The 20,762-nt window shown below is 47.7% G+C and overlaps 1 protein-coding gene across 1 annotated transcript in view; it reads left to right on the top strand.

Moving 5' to 3' along the window:
- The window catches only part of GRAP2 (GRB2 related adaptor protein 2), a 71,549-nt gene that overhangs the window by 29,093 nt on the left and 21,694 nt on the right, over window positions 1-20,762 (top strand). The window contains exon 2 of the mRNA XM_084750344.1: window positions 17,855-17,946. Within this exon, the coding sequence (XP_084606470.1) occupies window positions 17,869-17,946 (78 nt within the window). The 5' untranslated portion in view covers window positions 17,855-17,868. The remainder of the gene's footprint in view (window positions 1-17,854; window positions 17,947-20,762) is intronic.

Here is a 20,762-nt window from a genome sequence, read left to right as displayed (position 1 = left end):
TGAGAATCCCTCTGATGTGTCTCAGAGCTAGGGTTGAAAGACCCTGGTAAAAAAACAGTGCCCTGCAGTAGTCTAGAATCAGGAGGAATTTCCAGAATTTAAGTGGCGCAAGAAAGGAGGTTCATTTCTGTCCTGTAGGCAGTGTTCCTGTCAGCCTGGAGAGCGGGTTCTGGAGAGGCCACCACACACATTTTGAAGTGCAGGCTGTGTCTCTTCCTTTCAATAAATGGCTGGGGTCAGATGCAAATGTCCCAGCTGCCTTGTTCAAAAGGGTAGTAGGGACAGAACCATGTTACCACAATGCGGCCGATCAAAGGCATGGCTTTTTTTTTCTCACCCTTTGATTTCAGCTATTCTCTTTATCTTTGTCACACATGCATTGTTCTTTCTTGCCCTTTGACGGCTGATGTCTCTGCACCACCAAAGTAAGGAGACCCCATGTTTCAGACCCGTCACATTTGGACTGGAAGTTTGTCCTTATAACTGCAGACTGCTCTCAGAACCCCCTTCTTAAACTTGCCGACATCGTGTGTGACACTGGGTGTCAGTAGGAAGGTACAGGCACATCAAATAAATTGGTCTGGTTGCCAGAGTGCTTGGCCATGTCGATGCAAAAACCACAGCTTTCATCTTAAAGGAAACAGATGCTTTATTCTGGAGCCATTCTGAGTGACCGTGGCCTGGCAACACTGACAGATTACCCCCAAATTACATGTTCCAATGTGGAAGCAGTTTCATGAAGTCTTATGGTTTTGCAGAACAAAGTCAGTCATAAATCAAGGCAGATCTAAAATACATTGGTGAATACAGCAGAGAAGCAGGAAAGCTTCTCTCTCTCTCTCTCTCTCTCTCTCTCTCTCTCTCTCTCTGTATTTCAAGACAGAGCTTCTCCATGTAGCCACTTTGTAGATCAGGCTGGCCTCGAACTCACAGAGATCCACCTGCTGAGGAAGCTTTTCTATAGGCCCAAAATGCTAGCTTAGTTTTGGGGTTGGTGGAAGCTAGTGGTCAGCTAGGTTAATAGGTTCTAAAGGGTCTTTATCTCTTAGTCACAAGATGTTAGCTCTGACACAGAGGTGGGCAAGGGATGGCTATTGCTATTTCAGAGGGCTAGAACTAGCCCAGGATAAGGATTAGCCTCTGGGCCTGCAGCATTCCAACCTCCCTACAGTACTGCAGTTCCAAGCAGCCCTTCAGTGTCTGCAGATACCTCTTCTTTCCAGGAGTTCTCTCTCAGACTCAGGATCCACGATGCCCCACGTTAGCTCCCCAGCACCCAGAGCCCAGGCATGGTGGGACACAACTGTCATCCCCACACTTGAGAAGGGGAGGCAGGAGGATCAGAAGCTCAGGATCATCCTCTGCTGCATATCAAGTGGAGGCTAGTCTGGGCGCCATGAAATGCTGCCTTGAAAACAAACACATAAGCAACCAAAAAGCCATCTTTTAGGGGGCTGCATAGATGACTTGGGCATACTTGCTGTTCTTGCCAGAGACCCAGGTTTTGTACCCGATGCCCACATCAAGCAGCTCACAACGGTCTGTAACTCCAGTTTTAGGTAGTCCAACAGCCTCTTCTGGCTTCTGGGGCACAAGCACACATGTGGTACACATAGAGACAAGCAGACACACACACACACACACACACACACACACACACACACACACACACATGAAAACTAAAATAAAAACTTAAAGCCCATATTCAATCAATGAATCAAGAGCTCAAGGGGCAGAAATGTCACTTAGAGGGTTCACTCTGCCTAAAGCTATCTCGCCACCCATGTCCAGCCTCCTCCGGCAGCTCAGAAGGTGCCCAGGCTAACCCCTTTCTCCAAGCTGTCCAAAATAAATGTTCCCTTTACTTTTGAAAGCTTAACAGGCAAAACACCTGGTTTGTTTGTTTCTTACTTTCTGTTCTCTACTTCTTGCCAGATATATTGGTTCCTGAGAGCCAGAACTCATTTGTCTCCAAGGGAGAAAGAAAGTCATTCTATATTTACCCGTTAGCAAATTACTGCTTAAAGCTGAAACACAGGGAACTCTATCTCCCTCCATTAACAATGGGTTATTTGCCTTTACTGAACCCTGGTGGATAAACAGCCACCATTTCCAGCAAGGTGGTGTCATTTTCTGCGTTGGTGCGTTTATTTCCTAGAAGCAAAGAGACTTCTGGGTACTGGCTCTGTCTGACTCTACTTTTGAGAAATGTACCTGGCTGGAAATCAGTCTGATTCTATCCCTGGCATTTATGGAGCGTCTATTGTGTTGGGGTGGAGGCTGGGGGGCTCTACGTCCCTCTCAAATTTTCTCTACTTGCAAGTTAGATGGAGTCATCAATAGGAATGCTGGCTTCCGCCTAACCTGTTGGCTTTCTGCTGTGCAGACAGTGGCAGGAACTGCCTTTCACTAAAGAAATGTCCTAACAGCAGCTTGGGTGTGACCAGAAGTGCATTACCTCCTTTTTCTGATCCTTGTGTCCTAACCATGACACTGGTGAGAGCCACAGAGAACCTGTGCGTTCATCCTCCTCCCTGACAAAGCTAAAGCCAAGGGAACCGTGAGGCGCTTGGTCTGACCACAGAATATTGGTGCAGACTGCATGTGGTCCCAGGAAAGATGTTGTGGCCTCAGGGTTTAGGGAACAGAAAACCTCCCGAATATACCAAACTCTTAACCCTTGAACCTTACAGGTTACACCATTTTGGTCCTTTCTACCCATCATACTTCTGGCTGTCAAGGAATAAACAAGCAGGTGGAGACACAGAGCCGATGACACAGGTAGTTTCTGCCGTGATCTACAGCACAGCGTTTTCTAGTTCTGATATTGCACTGTGTAAGATGTCACCAGTGGAGGAAGTGCCTGGAAAAGGCCAGGTCTGTTCCCTACTTTTCTCCTTGCCTGGCAAGAAGCAGTTCAGGGGAGGAAGGGCTTGTTTTGGATTACAGTTCTGGGAATGGAGCTCTTTATGGCCAGGAAGGCACAGTAGCAGCAGCCTCACAACCACCACCAATCACCCCTTAACAGCACTTACCTGTTTTGGAGTAGCCCCCAAGTTTTCATCTCTATGTAGTCTGTTCCTGCTGAGAAATGCATCTACCTGACTAACCCTTGACCAGAATCTTGTATTTCAGATTCCTCCTGAATCACTTCCTGTCCGTGTTCCCTGTTTCAGGAAGTGCCAGGGCCATCAGCTAAAATGTCCCCATGGTGGTTTTGCTATGTCATTATGTCTAGCCACAGTAACTTGGAGTAGTTTCTCCATCTTCTGGTGCCCTTGCCTTCCAATCTCCATAAGGCCACCAGAGGCTAATGGAATCTTTGTATCTGCAGTACATTTTCCAGGAGGTCCAAGGCCTTTCACTCTGTGACCTGCCTCCACCCCAACCACTCATCTCGTCTTTGGCCACTCCACAAGCACTATAATGAAAAGACTGGGTCCCCATATCGACCTTGCTCATGGCACTCTCGTGTTTATGTGTCACAGGTGCTGGGTTCTCTGTTCTGCTTGCCTTCTAGTGGCCAGGTGATTGTGGAAGCCTCGCCTACGAACTTCTTGACACTTGCAGTTGGGTTCCCTTATCAACATGGCCCACATCTCTGGTTGACTGATCTACCCTTCTGATAAAGCTGTGAGCCCCCCACCCCCAAGCTATAGTGCTTTCTGAGTCCCCATGCTCAGCACAGGGCCCGGCACAGAGTAAAGCCTGGGAGAGGTTGTTGAACGAATGCGTGAGGTGTCGAGATAGATGCTCCTGGTGCTGAGGATGTAGCTTATTGGGTAAAGAGGTGACCTAGCAAATCAGACCCAGGGTTGTGATTCCTAGCACCACCACACAGGCCTCAAGCCCCAGACAAACTGACAGTCAGATGTTCCTGCTCAGCTTGGAGATATATATCTGTAATGCGGACACTCAGGGGGCAGAGGCAGTAGGATAGCAAGTTTGAGGCCAGCCTGAGCTACATAGCTCTGGGTGGGCCAGGGCAATTGTGTGAGACTTTCCCTAAAACAAAACAGACAGACAGACAGATAGACAGAGTCCCCGAAAGAGTTCTGTGAAGCCAAGCCACTAGAAATAACTTGGGAAGAAAAGGTCACTTCCTGAAATAAGAGAAAGGGACTAGGCAGGGTGGTCAGGGACAGGACATTAGAAATGAGAGAATATAAAAAGAAAGAGGAGGAGGAATAAAGAGAGGGAGGCGCGCAGATGCGCATTTGGGACTGTTGGTGGTTTTGTAACTTCCTCTAAGATGGTTTCAGGAAGAAGCGAAGTTCTAGGAAGACACGAATCACATAGGATGTGGTGTCATCAGCCATTCAAGGAGTATTTGTCACCAGGAGTACATACATGGGTGACACAGGCAATGTCAACCTGGCGGCTCTGTGATGGGATCACTAACGACCTCCCGGGACTAGCCAGGAATTTTGTGTCGTGGCGCAAGTGCCAACAGGAAAGCGTGTGAGAAGTTATAGGTGTGAGGAAATAACAACATGAGATGCCGGAATAATCACAAGGGCGTGACAGGAGTCCAGAGAGGGCCTGGAGGACCCCGGCTCTGCCCAGGATGGGTTACGAGTGTAGAGAGCAGGATTTGCAACACAGAAAACCTACGGCTACAGCTCAACTTTGACCCGCAAGTATTAAAAATAGCAAATCACCCAAGGTAGAGACGTGACCACTTTTTGTGGCTCATAGGCTGCAGGATGCAGCATGCAACCCTCCCCTCACACCTGGTGATGTGGCTCAGCAGCAGGCCGTGTGCCAAGCATGCACAAGGCCCTGAGTTCTGCCCCAAGAACGCAGAAATTTTTTTTAAAATAAGAATTCTACAGACTTCCTTCCGCAGCTGCCAGTCTGATTGCTAGCACTCTGCTCAGCCTTAGGGGCAGACTTTGTGTGAGGGGAGAATAGCGAGGAGTGTGGAGCTGAGAGGGAGGCAGCGGCAAAGGGCTCTGGCCATTATTCTCAGCAGGGCTCCAGTCTACGCTTTAAGAGGTTCCTGTGGAGTGGGTAAACATTTGCGATATGCGCATACTAACAACTTATTTATCTGAAATAGAAGTTTAATTGGGCACTTTCTGTTTTACCTGGCAACCTGACTGAAGGAGTTACATTTTCACACTCTTACCTCCTTAGTAGGCGCTGAGAAAAATAAATATGTTAATGTCTTAAAAGCCCCAATAATTAATGCTCACTGCTCACCTACTCTGTACCAGGCATGTCACTAAATGGTTGTGATAAACACTTTACTTCATCATCCCAAGACACTATGAAGATGGCACATTAGTCTTGTTTTTTTAATTTTCTTTCCTTTGTGTGTGTGTGTGTGTGTGTGTGTGTGTGTGTGTGTGTGTGTGAGAGAGAGAGAGAGAGAGAGAGAGAGAGAGAGAGAGAGAGAGAGAGAGAGAGAGAGAGAGAATGATTTTCAAGACATAGTTTCTGTGTGTAACAGAGCCCTGGCTGCCCTGGACTCACTCTGTAGCACAGGCTGGCCTCAAACTCACAGAGATTCACCTGCCTCTGTCTCTTGAGTGCTGGGAGATTGCAGGCAGATCGCTGTGAGTTCGAGGACAGCCTGGCCTACAAAGCGAGTCCAGGACAGCCAAGGCTAGCACAGAGAGACCCTGTCTCGAAAAACCAAACCAAACAAAACAAGACAAAAAGTCAAGTGTGGTTGTGTGTGCCTGTCATCACAACACTGAAGAAATGGAGACGGGTGGGTCCGTGGGCTCGCTGGCCGTCCAGCCTACCTAATTGGTGTGCTGCAGCCCTGTGAAAGGTTGTCTCATAAAATGAGGTGCAGGGAAGAAGAGGAGGAGGAGGAAGAGGAGGAGGAGGAAAGAAAACTTGAAGGAAGCGACTAGAAAGAAATCAGAACGCCTGCATGCCAACTGGACTGGCAGTTGCCCAAAGGAACAGAGAGAAACAAAACAGTCAGGGGCCATGTGAAGCCCTGCATTCTGGTTCAACGCCCCCACAACACAAGTGGCCCAGCTTCGCCATCTTCCTGCGTTCTTAGCGTATCTTACCTCTGGACCAGCCAGCAGCAGTGTATAACACAATTACCAGGTGCTAGCAGCAGAGAGAGTAATTCAATCATGTAGCCCACACAGCCCTGCTCAGCCGCATCCTGAGTACTGAGTTCAGCTGAGTGACATGTTCTGAGGGCAGGGGATGACTGACATGAAGCCCTTGAAATGGCAAGCGATCAAGGGCGGGTGGTGAAGGACCCAGGCAACAGTCAAGTTCAGGAACAAGAATCCGGGATCTGTGGTGGTTTGGTGGTTTGTTTTTCAAGCAATGTTTGGAATGAAGAGACTTTTTTTTGTTCAGTGTTAACAGACTCGCCAAGTGCCATCCGGGCCACTTCCCTTGCACTCACATACTCTCTGAGGAAAAAATCCACCAGCTTTGTGAGCTGCTTCCAATTTGGTGAGCCCAGGATTGGCTCAAAACTGCTGAGAAAAAAAATGAAAGAAAGACTAGTGGTGTGGTGCTTACAGGATAATCTTGCCACTGGGGAGGTAAAGGCAGGGAATCAGGAGTTCGAAGCCAGCCTTGACTATGTATCCAGTGTGGTCTATGTGAGACCCTGCTGGAGAGAGAGAACTGGGGCAAGAGGGGGGGGGAGAGAGAGAGAACTGTATTCTACCAAACTCAACTTAGAAAGGCCTACATTTCCCTAAAATGAGAAAAATTCTAATTATTTACTTGACAAGCAAAATTCAAAATAGAATCCCTTTGTCTGAATTTTTGCTTGTTTTATTTTCTGATATTTTTTTTTTGAGACAGACACCCACTATGTATTCCAAAGCAGAATCGACTTGTGATCCTCCTGCCTCACCTGACAAAAGTGTTAAGATTACCAGCACATGCATGCCACCACCACACCCAATTGATATCATCCCTTTGATTGGCAACTTTTCGTGCCTTTCCTGGCTGACTTGCTGTATGAAGCTGTCAGCACCTCTAGATGTTCAGGGATAGACTTATGGACTGAAGGTAGGTAAGTGACTGTCTGACTTAATGTTCACTTTTGCAAGCTTGGAAACCAGTGAGCTGAAAAATGGCCAGCGCGCCGGTGATAAATGGGAATTTGATGACACAAGTAAAAGTGACAAAAAGATTAAGGTAGTTGTGATCATGGAGTCTTCTGAGCTACACTCTTGTGTGTTGGTCAAATGAGAGTGACAAGAGCCTTGGGCACAGATAGGGAAGGAAGCAAGGGAAGACAGCAGGCGGGGTACTTGTCACGTGCTTGAGCAATGCTACAGCCCCGGTGGCCAGAGAGCAAGAAGATGGAGGTTTTCAAATACATGATAAATATTAGCACATTCAGAGCCCAGATTAATAAAAACAAACATGAAGTGAGCAGAAGGGAAAAAGAGAAAAGAGCATGAAGGCCCCATAAAATCCTAGTGATGTGTTTGAAGGGAAAGCGTGATGTGAATAGGAAATGGAAAGGATAAAAAAAAAAAAAAAGTCTGGCTTTTGTTAAAAAAAAAAAAATCTGTCTGTCTGTCCCCTTCTTGTCCTTTACCTTCATCCATCCCAGCTGCTCCCCATGCCCGTCTGACAGGGGTTCACAAGATGATTTCTGAGTCGGGGTGGTATTTGTGATGCTTCATTTCCATCTGGATTTGCCCGCAGTATTCGTGGTGTGTCTGTAGACAATTGCTGTGGCTTTAGGAAACACTGAGGATAAAATGCAGCAGTTGGTCCAGAAATGCATCACCGTTCACCCATTTCCATAGTCGCTTTAAAGCACAGGCTTGCTGGGTCTGAAGTCAGCCTGACAGACAGCACAGTGGGGCTGTCAGGGACCTCTCTTGTGGGGGTGGGCTGCTGGGAGCCTGGCATTTGGATGTTGTTGCTTCGAGATGTTCATAGTGTTGTTTTACCAAAACAACAGGAGAATTTAAAACATACACTCTAAATATAGCCCTGATAAGTGACCAGTGTTTAAAGGAGAAAGTGAACTTGAAAAACTATTGGGTATATTGTAGGAGGTGGGAGGGAAAGATGGGGAGGGAGAAAAGGAGAGGAGGAGGAGGAGGAGGAGGAGGAAGGGTGGAGGGGGATGGAAGCAGAAGGAGCTGCAGGCAGGTTGTGAGTGTGTGAAGTTACATGGTTCCTATTTCCAAAATTGCCTTCGAGCCCATGATTGCCCATTCTGAGGTCAGCCAGTTTATTGCAGTCATTGCCTCTTTGACCGAGAAGTAATGGGCTTGAATTTCCATGGTATGTGAGAATTGCTACTGTCAATTTCTTAGCTGACAGACAGCCACCCAGGAAGGTTCAGCAAGCCTCAGCTAGTTAGCAATTATTCTGACCTGGTGGGAGAAGGGCCTATGATTTTGCTAGTCCCAACAGAAGCCAAAAAAAAACCAAGCAGAGAGAGCGCATGGCCTTAGGACCCATCAAACGTGCACTCTAATAGCTTGTGTCCTTCTCCTGTGTCTAGTCACAAGCAATAATAATAAATGTTGAGCTGGGGATGTAGCTGGATGGTAGAGCTTGCCTACCATGCCTGAAGCAGTAGGTTCAATTCCCAGTGTTGCCCCTCCCCCAGAATTACAAGCAGTGCCCACTGGCAGAACCCTGGGTACACTATAGACCACAGCACGCAATGGCAGCTTAGTCTTGGCCAGCCCTTGTCTCTAGGCGTTGGCAAAACTTGGGTGGCATGTTCCCTCCCTGGCTGTCCCGGGCCTTCCTGTTTTAAGCCAGCCACACCACAATCTCACTCTGGGTGTTTGGGCAGAGTGTAGAAAGCAAATCGTTTTCCTCCTTTCCCCTTGGCTAGGCGGCCTTCTCTCTCTACCTACCGAGTGGTCTCCATCCCACGCCACTGCTGTATCTTTGGCTAACACCACAGCCAGGGCTTGTGGCCAGAAGAAAAAAGTTAGCGCCTGCCCAGGGGAAGTGAGGGGAAACGGAGGCTTCAAACGAGGGGGGGAAAAAGGAGCATATGTTTGGTGGATTTACACTTTTAAAAGCAGTTTGACATTTGTTTTTCTCTACAAGAAATGTTGGTAGAATACTCAGATGCCAAAACGCTTTGGGGAAAGACACTGCGCAGGCAAATGCCAGGGGCTGAGCAAAGCTTTCTGCACTCGCTTTCCCTGGAAGGTGATGGAGTGAAGTGTGCCGTCTGAATTCTCTGAGGGGAAACTGAGGCACGGAGACTTAAGATTCCTCAGCTACCACATAAGCAACAGGGGTTTGAGGACAGGTTTGTCTGACCCTGGCCCTGGTCTTTGGTGAGCATCCCTGCTTCAGAGGCAGCGTCGCCTGACAGTTTGACAGGTGGGAGCATGCATGTTGCAGTGAAAGAAAAAGAGTATTTTTTTCTCCAATAAAGATTGGGGGTGAGTGAGATGTTATGTGATAAGCATAAAAAAAAATAGTTGATTATATAAGCCAGGCTGAACGGATTAAAGAGAAGGAAGATGTTGAGAGCCAGGGATGAAACTGGGATTTGGGAAGAGGGGAGGGGACCTGCCTGGGGACAGCATCCTCACATGTCTCTTCCCTTCTTTTACTTCCTCTCTTCCCAGTCCTTCCTCTAAAACAAACAAAAACCAAAAAAATAAAAAAATAAAAAATAAAAATAACAACAAAACAAAACAAAAAACCAACAACTGAGAGAAAAGGGGGATGGAGAGGGCTAATTTAAAATGAGAGATGCCCAAGCTCTGAGAGTAATGCAGTCACCACAGTCCTCAGTGACAGGGGCCCGCAGAACAGTGATTAGATTAAATAAGGACATCAGGGATTTTAGGGGCTCTCCCCACGTGTCAAGTTTGTCTGTACGTCTGAAAAACATCCTGCTTATATGCTTCCCACAAACCTGAATGCCAAATGCCTTCCAACCACAGAGAAGCTGCTTCCCATTTGGAAATAAGAAAAATCACACGAGAGAGCTACCGAAACAGGGGGCTCCCAGATCCCAGGCTGGCAAAACTCTCCAGGAGGGGCCCTGGCAATAGGGAGCAGCGAGATGTAAGGCAAAGCCTGGAATGACCTGCCTCGCCTCCCTGAATGCCACGGTGATGATGGGCAGAGCCCCAGGCTTCTCCAGATGAGGAGGGAAAAGCAGCATCTTCCCTGCCTGCCTGCTCAGCACCTCGCTGCCAAACCAGCTGCCCCTTTGTCGCCTGTCATTAGAGACAGCACTGTTGGTGGCTTCCTGCAGAAGAGAAGCCGGCAAGAAGATGAACTGTTATTTGGAGGGGGGGGGCGGGGAACACACCTGCGCTCAGGACAGAAATGGATGGGAGTTGGGGGTGGGGCCCAGAGGTTTCCTTTCATAAGCCACTTCCTCTGGGTCTCCAAGGCTGGCACTAGCAGCTTGGGGTTGATGGATTGTTGTTCTTAGACAAGCTGCAGAGGGCCCCCTGAGTTCCATGTGCTCACCCCTGCCAGCCGTGATGGGGGATTTGTACTTTCCTGGGGCACAGGAGGGAGAAAATAATGAGTCAATTGAGGGCAGGACGGGATCTCAGTCTCTTAGACGGAAGTGGTTCTGGTGGGACGTACTTCGCTAGTCTTGCTCTCTTCGGTTGCAGTAAAATCAGAAATGTTAGTATCTATTCCCTGAAGAGAGATCACTTGTCTCCACTGAGAAGGTTGATTATTCTCCTAAAATCCTGAGACCCACCCCACCCCACCCCCAAAAAATGATGGAGTGTCTCACATAAGAGGACCAACATCTAGGGGAACCATTGGCTGCAAATCTAATAGAGAGGACCCTGAGGGCCACCCCCAGAAGCAGGGTCACTTGCAGCCCTGACCTGGTGATGATGGATGGGGCAGGGAGGAGTACCAGGGAGCCTTGTGTGAGCTGGTGACGGCTCTCCCATTCTTCTGCCCACTCCACACTCTGGACCTAGCCTTAGATTCAAATCTTTGAAGAAACAGAAGTGGAATCTTACTAGGAAGGGATTCACGGGGCACTGTTTTAAAGGCTACAGAGGATGCGTTAGAGACAATTCTAGAAGACACAGTAAAGAAACATGTATGTCTTGTTTGGCAATCAGGCTAACATTTCTGTTATCTGAGAGCCCAAAAACAGAGACGCCAAGCCTTCTGCCTCCCACATGTTCCTCCAGAATAAATTGGTTTGTGTCTCTAGGAGAATATTTAAACAGAAGCTGACAGGCAGGCTGAGAGGTCGTTGTCCATCCAATGATTATAAATTTTCAAGAGGCATCTATCTGTGCCTTTTTGTTCTCCTCTGCTAAACCCAATGTCCACTAAGGCAGACAGGCCCAGACACAGCTGTAGCGGTCAGAATAAGATAACATTTTTACAAATGCACACACTAGGATCTGGGGAGGTGGCTCAGTGGAGAAGGCACTTTGAGTGAGGACTGGAATTTGAATCCCTGAACCCACCTAAAAGCCCGGCAGGTATCACTGCTGCCTATAATTCTTGGAAGCAAAAGAGAGGTGCTCCCTGGGGCAGGCTCGCTGGCCCGCAAGACTAGCCAGAATTGGTGAGCTTTGGGTTCAGCAAAGAGACACACAGAGAGTAAGTGAGGAAGACACCCAATTTTGTTTTTAAACCTCCACATGTAAGGCTAGAGAGATGGCTTAGTGGTTAAGAGCACTCACTGACTGCTCTTCCAGAGGACCCAGGTTCATATCCCAGCACCCACATGGCAGTTTATACCTGTCTGTAGCTCCATGATCTGACACCCTTACACAGACATACATGCAGACAAAGCACCAATGCACATAAAATAAAATGAATAAATGTTAAACTAAACCTCCACATGTAAACACATAAGTGTGCCTAAATACATAAATACCTAGTACACGTGTGTGTGTGTACGCACATACACATACCCCAGAGAGAGACACAGACAGAGACATAAACTACACAGACACATGCAAAAAATAAATAAAGGAAGGAAGGAAGGAAAGAAGGAAACAACACAATCTAGATTTCAACACAAGATCAAAAGCACACTAAGAGTCAAGCGTAGTGGCAAGCACCTGGAATCCAAATATTCTGGAGGCTACGGCAGGAGGATTTTTGCAAGTTTGAGGCCAGTTTGAGCTGCAAAGTGAGACACTGCTTCTGAAAGGCAAAGTGTGTGTGCATGGAGGAGACAGAGTAGGGGACCTTGAGATGAAAGGGGCCCTCTTGCCATGGTGTTCAGAAAGATTTTAAGCCTCAGAAAATGTCAGGAGAAGATGGCGTTGAATTCTCTTCCATCTAAGCAAGGCTGGGTTTTATAGGTGCTAGACTCTGAAACTGTTAATGCCTACAAGCCTCACAATTCAGAAGGGACAAAGAGAGGACAGTCACCAAACCATCCTGGATAAAGATTACAAGGCCTCAGGAGGAAAAAAGAAAAGAAAAGAAAGTTACAAGCTACAAGCCACAGTTTGGGGTGCGCCATTGCCCTCTGTTGGATTAAGTAGGCCAGACTTCTTAAAGCTGCCTGGTGCTTCACTGTCTCTAGCTGAGTTTGCTGAAAAGTCACGGCACCTTGGAGTGGGAAATTAGTTGGTCCTTGTAAACTTAGATACGTAGTTCTCTTCCCCTGATGCAATCCAATGTGGTTGTAACTCTAGTGGCAGGTCATTTGTTATGCTTTTGTGCATGCAACAAACACTTACGAAATACCTACTAAGCATTGCTTGGGGGTTGTGGGGGCTCTCAGAATAACATGCATGGTGACCACACATATGTTGGTTAGGGTCTACACACGAAGGACCTGTGGTTGTTGCAGTTTTGTGGATGAGACAACGTGCCATCCAAGAAGCAAATGACACATTACAGATTCCGGTTCATGCCAGTGGATTCCTGATTTTCACCCCTTTAGCTATAACCCCTCCCTTCCAGAAGCCAGTAACAAAGTCTAACGTGGTAGCACATGCCTATAATCTCAGCGCTCAATGGGACTGGGAGGGAGAATCGCAAGTTCAAGGTCATCTTCATCTACCTGGCTAGTTTGAGAGTCTAGGATACTTAAGACCCTGTCTCAACAACACAAGAAGAAATGAATGCCGGTGTTCGCAAATAAAGTATGACCGGAACACAACTGTTCCCATTCGTTTGTCATCTGTGGCTGACGGAGAGGCTACAACGATACACTAGAGACTATTCCACCCCAAAACCAAAGGTATTCGCTACAGGCCCGGTCCAGAAAAAAAGCCCCCTGACCCCTGGTCTACACTCCAAGGTAGAATGGTGTCTCTGTCAGTAGTTTTTAAAAGCATTTTCAGGACTGAGCGTGGTGGAGACTAATATTTACTTGGCCCCCAGTGTGGGGGAGCTAGGGGTGATAACGCAGGTGTGTTCTTCTTAAGACTTGATGCCTACAAACTCAGACCTTAAAATGGATCAATTAAAAGGTAGTTATTTGCATAATAAAGTTTCCTTTTCATTTCATAAGGGCTTTGTAGAGCTGAGTTTCTACAGTACATGCTAATACATTCCATTTACAAATACTCTATTCATAATAGCTTTCCAAGAAGCTTTCTATTGTGTGCAATGGGACTCAGCTGTAATATCCACCTCCCCACCCCACCCCCCACCCCACCCCCCCGCAGCAGCATAAGGGTTTCTGCTTCTGAAGAGTAATGAAGCTGACTTTTGATTGTCTCCGAGAGGGGCTGAGGCAGGAGCGTTGCTTGAGTCCCGGTGTTCCAGGCCAGCCCAATCAACATAGCAAGACTTCAGGTGATCCTACCTCAACATAATAGTAACAACACTATAAAGGCTGTGGCCCCCGGCTGTCTATATTATGTAGCATTAGGGGCACAATTTTACAATTTTTCTAGCTCTTCATTGTAACCCAAACCCTAAGTTCAAAAACGGTAAACTCTTCACTGTTCTCTTCATTTCAAACAAACTAATAAAAATTACATTTGTGGCTAATGTTCTGATAAATGTGTGGTCAGCAGTATCCATAAAAGCAATCTCTCTCCTCTCTTCTCTCTCTTCTCTTCTCTTCTCTCTCTCTCTCTCTCTCTCTCTCTCTCTCTCTCTGTCTCATTGCAAGACATTACACTGTCTGAATTACAACACAAACTGGGGCATGCATTCAAATTAGAGCTGTCCCCAGCAAAATAGGAAGTAGTATGGCTGGTTCAATTTAAGACCCAACCTCCCTCTTTCATTGGGTCCTAAGTCTGAGTCTCACTTAGCCTTGTGCTGTTATGCAATTGCTCCTTTTAAGAGAGACATAAAATGGAAGCCTTGGCTATTCATAGCCAACTTAGGAGGAGCTGGAATTGTGCAAGAAGTTTCTTTCCTGGTACCATTTTGATGATAACTACTTTTCTGAACAAATCTATTCTATCTGGCTTCTAAATGGAGTTAAAGAACTGCCTTGTGCCTTTTGCTTTCATCTTGTGGTGATGGTGTTTTAAAAGTAGACAAACATTCCTCGTATATAACTTGACTATTTTCCAGGGTGATTTTTTTTGTTTGTTTGTTTTGATCCTAGTAAAAGCAGCTTACAAGGAAATTCAAGGGCAGAGAAGATCAGCTCAGGCATTCCTGTGTGGCGTCACCCTGTGGTGAGGCTGATCTGTGTCTCAGGGCTGCTAATGGATAATGCGTGCAAAAGCCGGAAAAGGGCTGGAGGGAAGCTGACTAGCATTAGAGCCCCACAAATGGCATCATCTGTGGGGTGTGGCTTTGGGGAAGAGGAAAAGGCTGCTGGAGGTTACAGGCTGCCCCTGGAGGCTGCAGCTTCTCATACTGTGTGGCAGGTGTCATTTCAGCCATTTCTAGAGCCAGTCCCTGGCAGGGAACCCACACTGAGTCCATCTGTAAGGATGAACTACTCTGGAAAGGGGTCTCTCTCCTCATTTCTCCCAGAGGTCAGGAGCACAGAAATTACAAATAACAGCATGAAGGCAGTTTTGAATTCAGGTTACGTTCTTCTCCTCACTCCCCTCCTTCCCTTCAGCATTGCTACTCAGTTTTTTTTTTTAATCTAGTCATATAGAGAGATATAAATTTGTTTTCCAGATGTAAAATGTTGTGGCGACAGGTGCACACTATTTTACACACACACACACACATAAAAAGCAATCGATATTCACTGCATAAACTGTATCGATAGTTCAACTTTCTTCTTCCCTAGTGGTCCCTGTTAAACTTTTCCAAACCAACAGTAATGAATACAGAAGAATCGAGATCTAAAGGTCTATACGCTTCAGCAGTCAAACTGTTCTCTTCTTCAGGAGGATGAGAGGGAGCACAGAGCCCCTCCCCACCTTGAATACCTCCTTCTCACAAAACAGCAGCCCGAGCAGATTTTATTTCACAAATGGAAATGGGAGTGGATCTCACAAAGAGTGGGCTTGTTTAATCGAGTTCTCGGAGCCAGGATTAATATTACAAGCTGGGGAGCTGTGTGATATGCCCGTACCTCTGGCTCCTCCACACTGTCAACCTTCCCTGGGGGAAGACAGAAAAGTGACTCTATTCAGTAGCAATTTTACTTCCGTCTGGGCCTTCTCGCCCAAGTGATTTACAGCTGTTGGGAACCAAGCCCGCGGTTAGGCTCTGCCTTCCCAAGCTCAAGGTCACACCCAGGGCATGCTTTTCTCGTCTCTAATTTATGTGACTTTCTGATACATTTAGTATTTGCCTTTCCCCCTGTTTTCACTTTCCTTATTAAGGTAAATTTGTGTGGAAATGGGATCATGGTTTTCAGGACCCATTCACCCGACACCTGAACTCTTGAGGTGACCAAGTGTCTACTGTGGCTACCACGACAGTGACCCACAGAAGTCACATCTCCCAGCAAACCAGAGGCAAGGCTTTAATTAGGGAAAGGTTTGAGTGCTGAGGCAAAGGGGTGAGTCAATTCAGCAAAAACATTTAGCCTTAGGGAGGAAGGGCAGGGTTTTCCTCCCTGCTCAGGGTGCTCAGGGAGTTGGCCTCAGGCCACCAACATGTTAATTTGCCTCAGATAGACACCTCTTGAAGAAAGTGAACAAAAAGAAATGCATCTGTGTTGCTGCTATGTGGAAATAAGTTGTGACTTGGTGGGAGGGCACACAGAGCTAAAGATGGCATTTTATTTGGCTCCCGGGGGAGGCTTCACTCTCTGTCTGCCTTTGGAGATCGGTACTAGTCACCTCACAAAGCAGATGCAGGAAGCCAGCACCCTGAGCGGCTCACTATCATCCCGCTACAGTGGGTTATAATCCGCCAAGAGCTCCCTGCTGCACCCTGCCACCTACCGCTACCATCCCCGACGGCTCCAGATCTCCCTAAGATGGATAGAAGTTTCTGAGAAAACTATTTGTAGCCCCCGCGTCCTGATCACTGAGAGCCCACTAGGTCTGAGGGTTTACTTATTAACTCACCCCAAGGGCTTGAGAATTAGTGAAAGTTTGTAAAGCATAAACGCCAAACCACAGTCTTCCGGACACTGCCCTGACAGTAAGCTGTTTTAGCAGAGGATCAGAGAATGTGACAGTTCTGCTGATTAAGTGCCACAGTCAGTGGGAATAGTTTATAGGCGATGTGGGACACGGTCTTTTTTTTTTTTTTTCCCCTGCTTCATGCTGCCTTGGCTGGAGAGAGTTTTGTTCCATAAAATTAGGACTATATTATTTTGATACAGGATGCTATGTAGCCCAGGCTGGCTTCCAACTGACATGTAGCCAAGGATGTCCCTGAACTTCTCATCCTCCTCCGGCCTCTACTTCCTGAGAGCTGGGATCACAGGGATGTGCTGTCATGACCGGTTCATGCGGTGCTGGGGCTCAAACTCCTCATGCATGCTAAACAATAGACCCACCTCTTCACTCATAAAATCATTTTAAAACATCACTTCCTTAGCTGTGTTGTGTATAGCATTTGCAACTATTACTTAACTCTGTCTTACAACTTGACCCACTATTAAGATTTCCGTTCGAAAGATGAGGAAAATGAGATCCCAAGAGGCTTAAGTACTTGGCCAATATCATACAGTGATTCATAAACACACACACACACACACACACACACACACACACACACACACACGCACACACACATGCACACACACACGCGTGTGCGTACCTCCCCCCCACTTCCACTCAGTCCTTTCTGTGACATGTCCAACAGCCTCTTGAATGTTTTTCATATTTAATGAGTAGACACAGATCAGTACATGGGTGTTACTGTAAGGTGGGTTAATTCAATTCAGAAATATCAAATTTGAAATTTTTGAAATGTTACTCGGGTTACATCATGATGTTAAAATAAGCTATTGGACCAACTGAGTTGCCTGGCTCAAAAACCAAAAACACTTCCTACTGTCAAACTGGACAGAAGGACGCTGAGTTCCCCACTGGCCAATACTGTCTAATTCTCTTAAATGATTCAGATGTAAAAGGGAAAATGGCATCTGTCTAATTAACACTGCCTGGTTAAATATAGCTGCCCAGCGACAGCCGAGGGACAGTGTTTACTGAGCAGCCTTTCTGGGCCCCTGGGCCTCAAGTTCCAGTTTATAGCAAGCCTCTGTCCTTATCAGTGAGAAACAGAGATACCCCAGAAGCAGTGACAGGCCACAGGGGGAGGAGGGGCAAGGGAGCTGGAGGGAGGCGGCCTGGCCTGTCCCTGGCTGTATTTCCTACTTCTGGTCTCTAGAGGTTCAGAGAATGATTTTTGGGACCCAGATCTGGAAGGCTGCAGCAGCTCTTGCTGCAAACATGAGCTCTGGCCCAGCATGGCCCTCTCGGCTGCCTGATCCTAGCTCTCCAGTCTGCAGACATCCGCTGGGCCACCCTCCTGCCCGCTGCTGAGCCAGCCAGGCAGCTCCATCTGCTCTTCAGCCCGTCCCTGGTGGAAAGGCATAATGACCACATTGTTTCTCTTCCAGCTTCTCCTCAAGACATGGAAGCTATCGCCAAGTTTGATTTCATGGCCTCGGGTGAGGATGAACTGAGCTTTCACACTGGAGATGTTCTGAAGGTAGGTCATGTGGGGGTCCCAGGGAAACAGTGAGGAGTGAGGTCCCTGAGCCTGGCCACCAACGCCACTCACAACCCACGCCTTTGTCTCTGAAAAAGTGCACAGTTCCTTTTTATTTTTTTTTTTCTTCCTAATATTTTCTTTACAAGAGAGTTTCAAAGCCAGGTGTGAGAGCATACCTATAGTCCTAGCACTCAGGAGGTAGAGGCAGGAGGGGCAGGAGTCCCAGGCCAGCTTTGCCTACATAGTGAGTTTGTGAGGTCAGTCTGGGTTACATGAGACCCTATCTCAAAACAGAGAGAGGAGAGAGACAGAGAGAGACAGAGATTTATTTCTATCTACTGACCACCCACATGAGGACAAATACTGCAGCTCTTTAGCCTTACCCCACTAATACTGCCTGGAAGACATGCAGAGGAACGGACCTTTGCTATAGGGAGGACACAAATGTTATGTCCCTCATCACAATAGCACCCCAGTTGGGTAAACAAGAGTCATTGTGTATATGTGCATGTATGTGTATATGTGTGTGTTTGCATGTGTATGTGCATGCACATATGTATGCAGGTGTGTCTGCATGTCCATGTACACGTGCACGCCTAAGTGTAGAGTCCAGGAGTTGGCATCAGCTGTCTTCCTCCTTTGTTTGCCCGCTTAATTTTTGGAATCAGGGTCTCTCACTGAACCTGGATGGAGCTCCCTGACTTGGCTGAGGCGGGCTGACCAGTGAGCTCCAGGAATCCACCTGCCTCTTCCTCTCCTGTGCTAGGATTCTAGATGCATGCCTCTGTCCCCAGGTTTTTTATGTGGATACTAGAGGTTTAAATTCAAGACCTTGGTGTATTATTCACTGCCTGAATGCTCTCCTGGGGCCTGAGGCCCAGGAAAGCCATCCTTAAGAAGCCTTGCTTGGAGCACAGCACAGTGAAGTTCACATCCCTCCAAAGCATTCCTTCTGGGCACTGATGTGCACCAGGTTGGGTGACAGAAATTCAGAGCTGGCATAAGTCGCCCTCTTTCTCCCGCCATGCCTGTGGCATGGAGTGGGTAGCACATGCTTCTGATTGGCCTTCATATATGCTCTCCTCTCGGTGCTCAGGAGCACGGGTGGGGACATGGGATTGCACCTTGAAGGGCGGGCAGTGTGAAATCGTGGCAATGTGGATGTCAGGGAACAGCAAACCCATAGAAATGCAAGGCCAGGCTTCAGATGGAAAGGGTATGGGTGGAAGTCGCCAGGGAGAGGCAGCAGACCCCGAGGCGGCTTGACAGAGGCCATGCACACCCAGCCACTAAGAGGCTTTTTAAAACTTGTTTTCAGGCCCTACTCCAGTTGTAGTGGCCACTTGCAGAGCTGGAGTGGCCTTGGACCTCTTCCACACCCCAGGTGTCCATCTACATACTCCAAAAGCCAGCCTTTGTCATTCGCAAACGACTGTAAACCTGTCCATAGGATATTCAGGAGTATGTGGTGACAGTGCGCCCTTGTCTGAGCTCAGGGGCACCCTCCAAGAGCAAGCCTCAGCTCTTCCCCTCAGCTGTCCAGGTGGCCCTCCCTCTCACATGTCTAAGTCACCAAGGCCACTGTTGTGCCTTGCCACAGAGAGCAATGGCCTACAGAGGCCCTCGTTGGGGGTGTCAGAGGGCAACGTGGAAAGTGTCCACAGAGCACATGCATGTAGAAAAGAAGGCTTCATTTGTCATTCAACATCCACGCCCCACCCCGCACCGACTGTGCAACCTTCTAACTGCTTTCAGCCTGAAGGATCTAGTGCCGTGGTTGACCCCATGGTGTCCCAAGTTTGAAGTTTAGAAGCTCAAATGTGTCTAGGCTACCGATTGATGAGAATGTGGCTTTTGCATCTTTGGATCCTTACTGGGGTCACAGACACTTGTCATGTGATAAGTCCTCCCTTCCCCCTCTACAGGGCATTGTGACCATTCAGATGCCAAGCACATTGCAGCAGCCACTGCTCCGACTAGATCTCACCCTTATGTTCAGCACACATAGAACCTAATGCCTTGTTAAGCTCGCCTGTTGTCTTCCACTGTCCAGCAGAATGAAAGGGGGAAAAAAAAGCCTGGCTCCTTATATATTTCCTCTCCTCTGTTGCTCAAACAGGAAGCAGTTATCTGCCCTGGGTACCCTCCGCTTCCCCTTTGGCTCCACGGCCCTTTGAAGCCTGCCCCTCACTTTGTGTCCTGGTTTGTTTTCCCGGTAGTGTGATAAACACCTTGACCAAAAGCAACTTGGGGAGGAAAGGGTTTTGTTTGACTTACAGTTCCACATCAAAGTCCACCACCGAGGGAAGTCTGGGCAAGAACTGAAAAAACAGAGACCATGGAGGAGCGCTGCTTTCTGACTCACGGCTTACTCAGCAGTTACCTTTGTTATCTAACCCACTTGCTCAGGGATGGCACCGCCCACAGTGGGCTGAGCCCTCCGACATCAATCATTAATCAAGAAAATGCCCTACAGACTCGCCTATGGGCCTATCTGATTTCAGTTTACATTCCCTCTTCTTAAATGACTCTAGCCTGTGTCGAGTTAACAAAAACAACCCAGCATGTGCAACCTCCATCATGTGTCTAGAATGTTCTACCCAGACACCTATGGAATGAGACTCTATTGCGCCCCTCTCCTGGGGCTCTCTAATTCTCTTGTTTGGTGGCACTCCTGTCTTATTTGTCTTCTCCTCTCCTCTGTCCTCCCTTCCCCCCACTCCCATCCCCTGCTCTCCCCTCCCCTCCCCTCCCTTCTCCTCTCCTGTGTGTTTTGTTTGTGAATGTTCCTGTCCTCCTCTAAGCTGCTATTC

This window comes from Acomys minous (assembly GCF_964271855.1).
Source record: "Acomys minous genome assembly, chromosome: 12".
In the NCBI taxonomy this organism is placed as follows: Eukaryota; Metazoa; Chordata; class Mammalia; order Rodentia; family Muridae; genus Acomys; species Acomys minous.
Note: the sequence above shows the minus strand (reverse complement) of the source record. Positions and strands in the feature narration are given on the sequence as shown.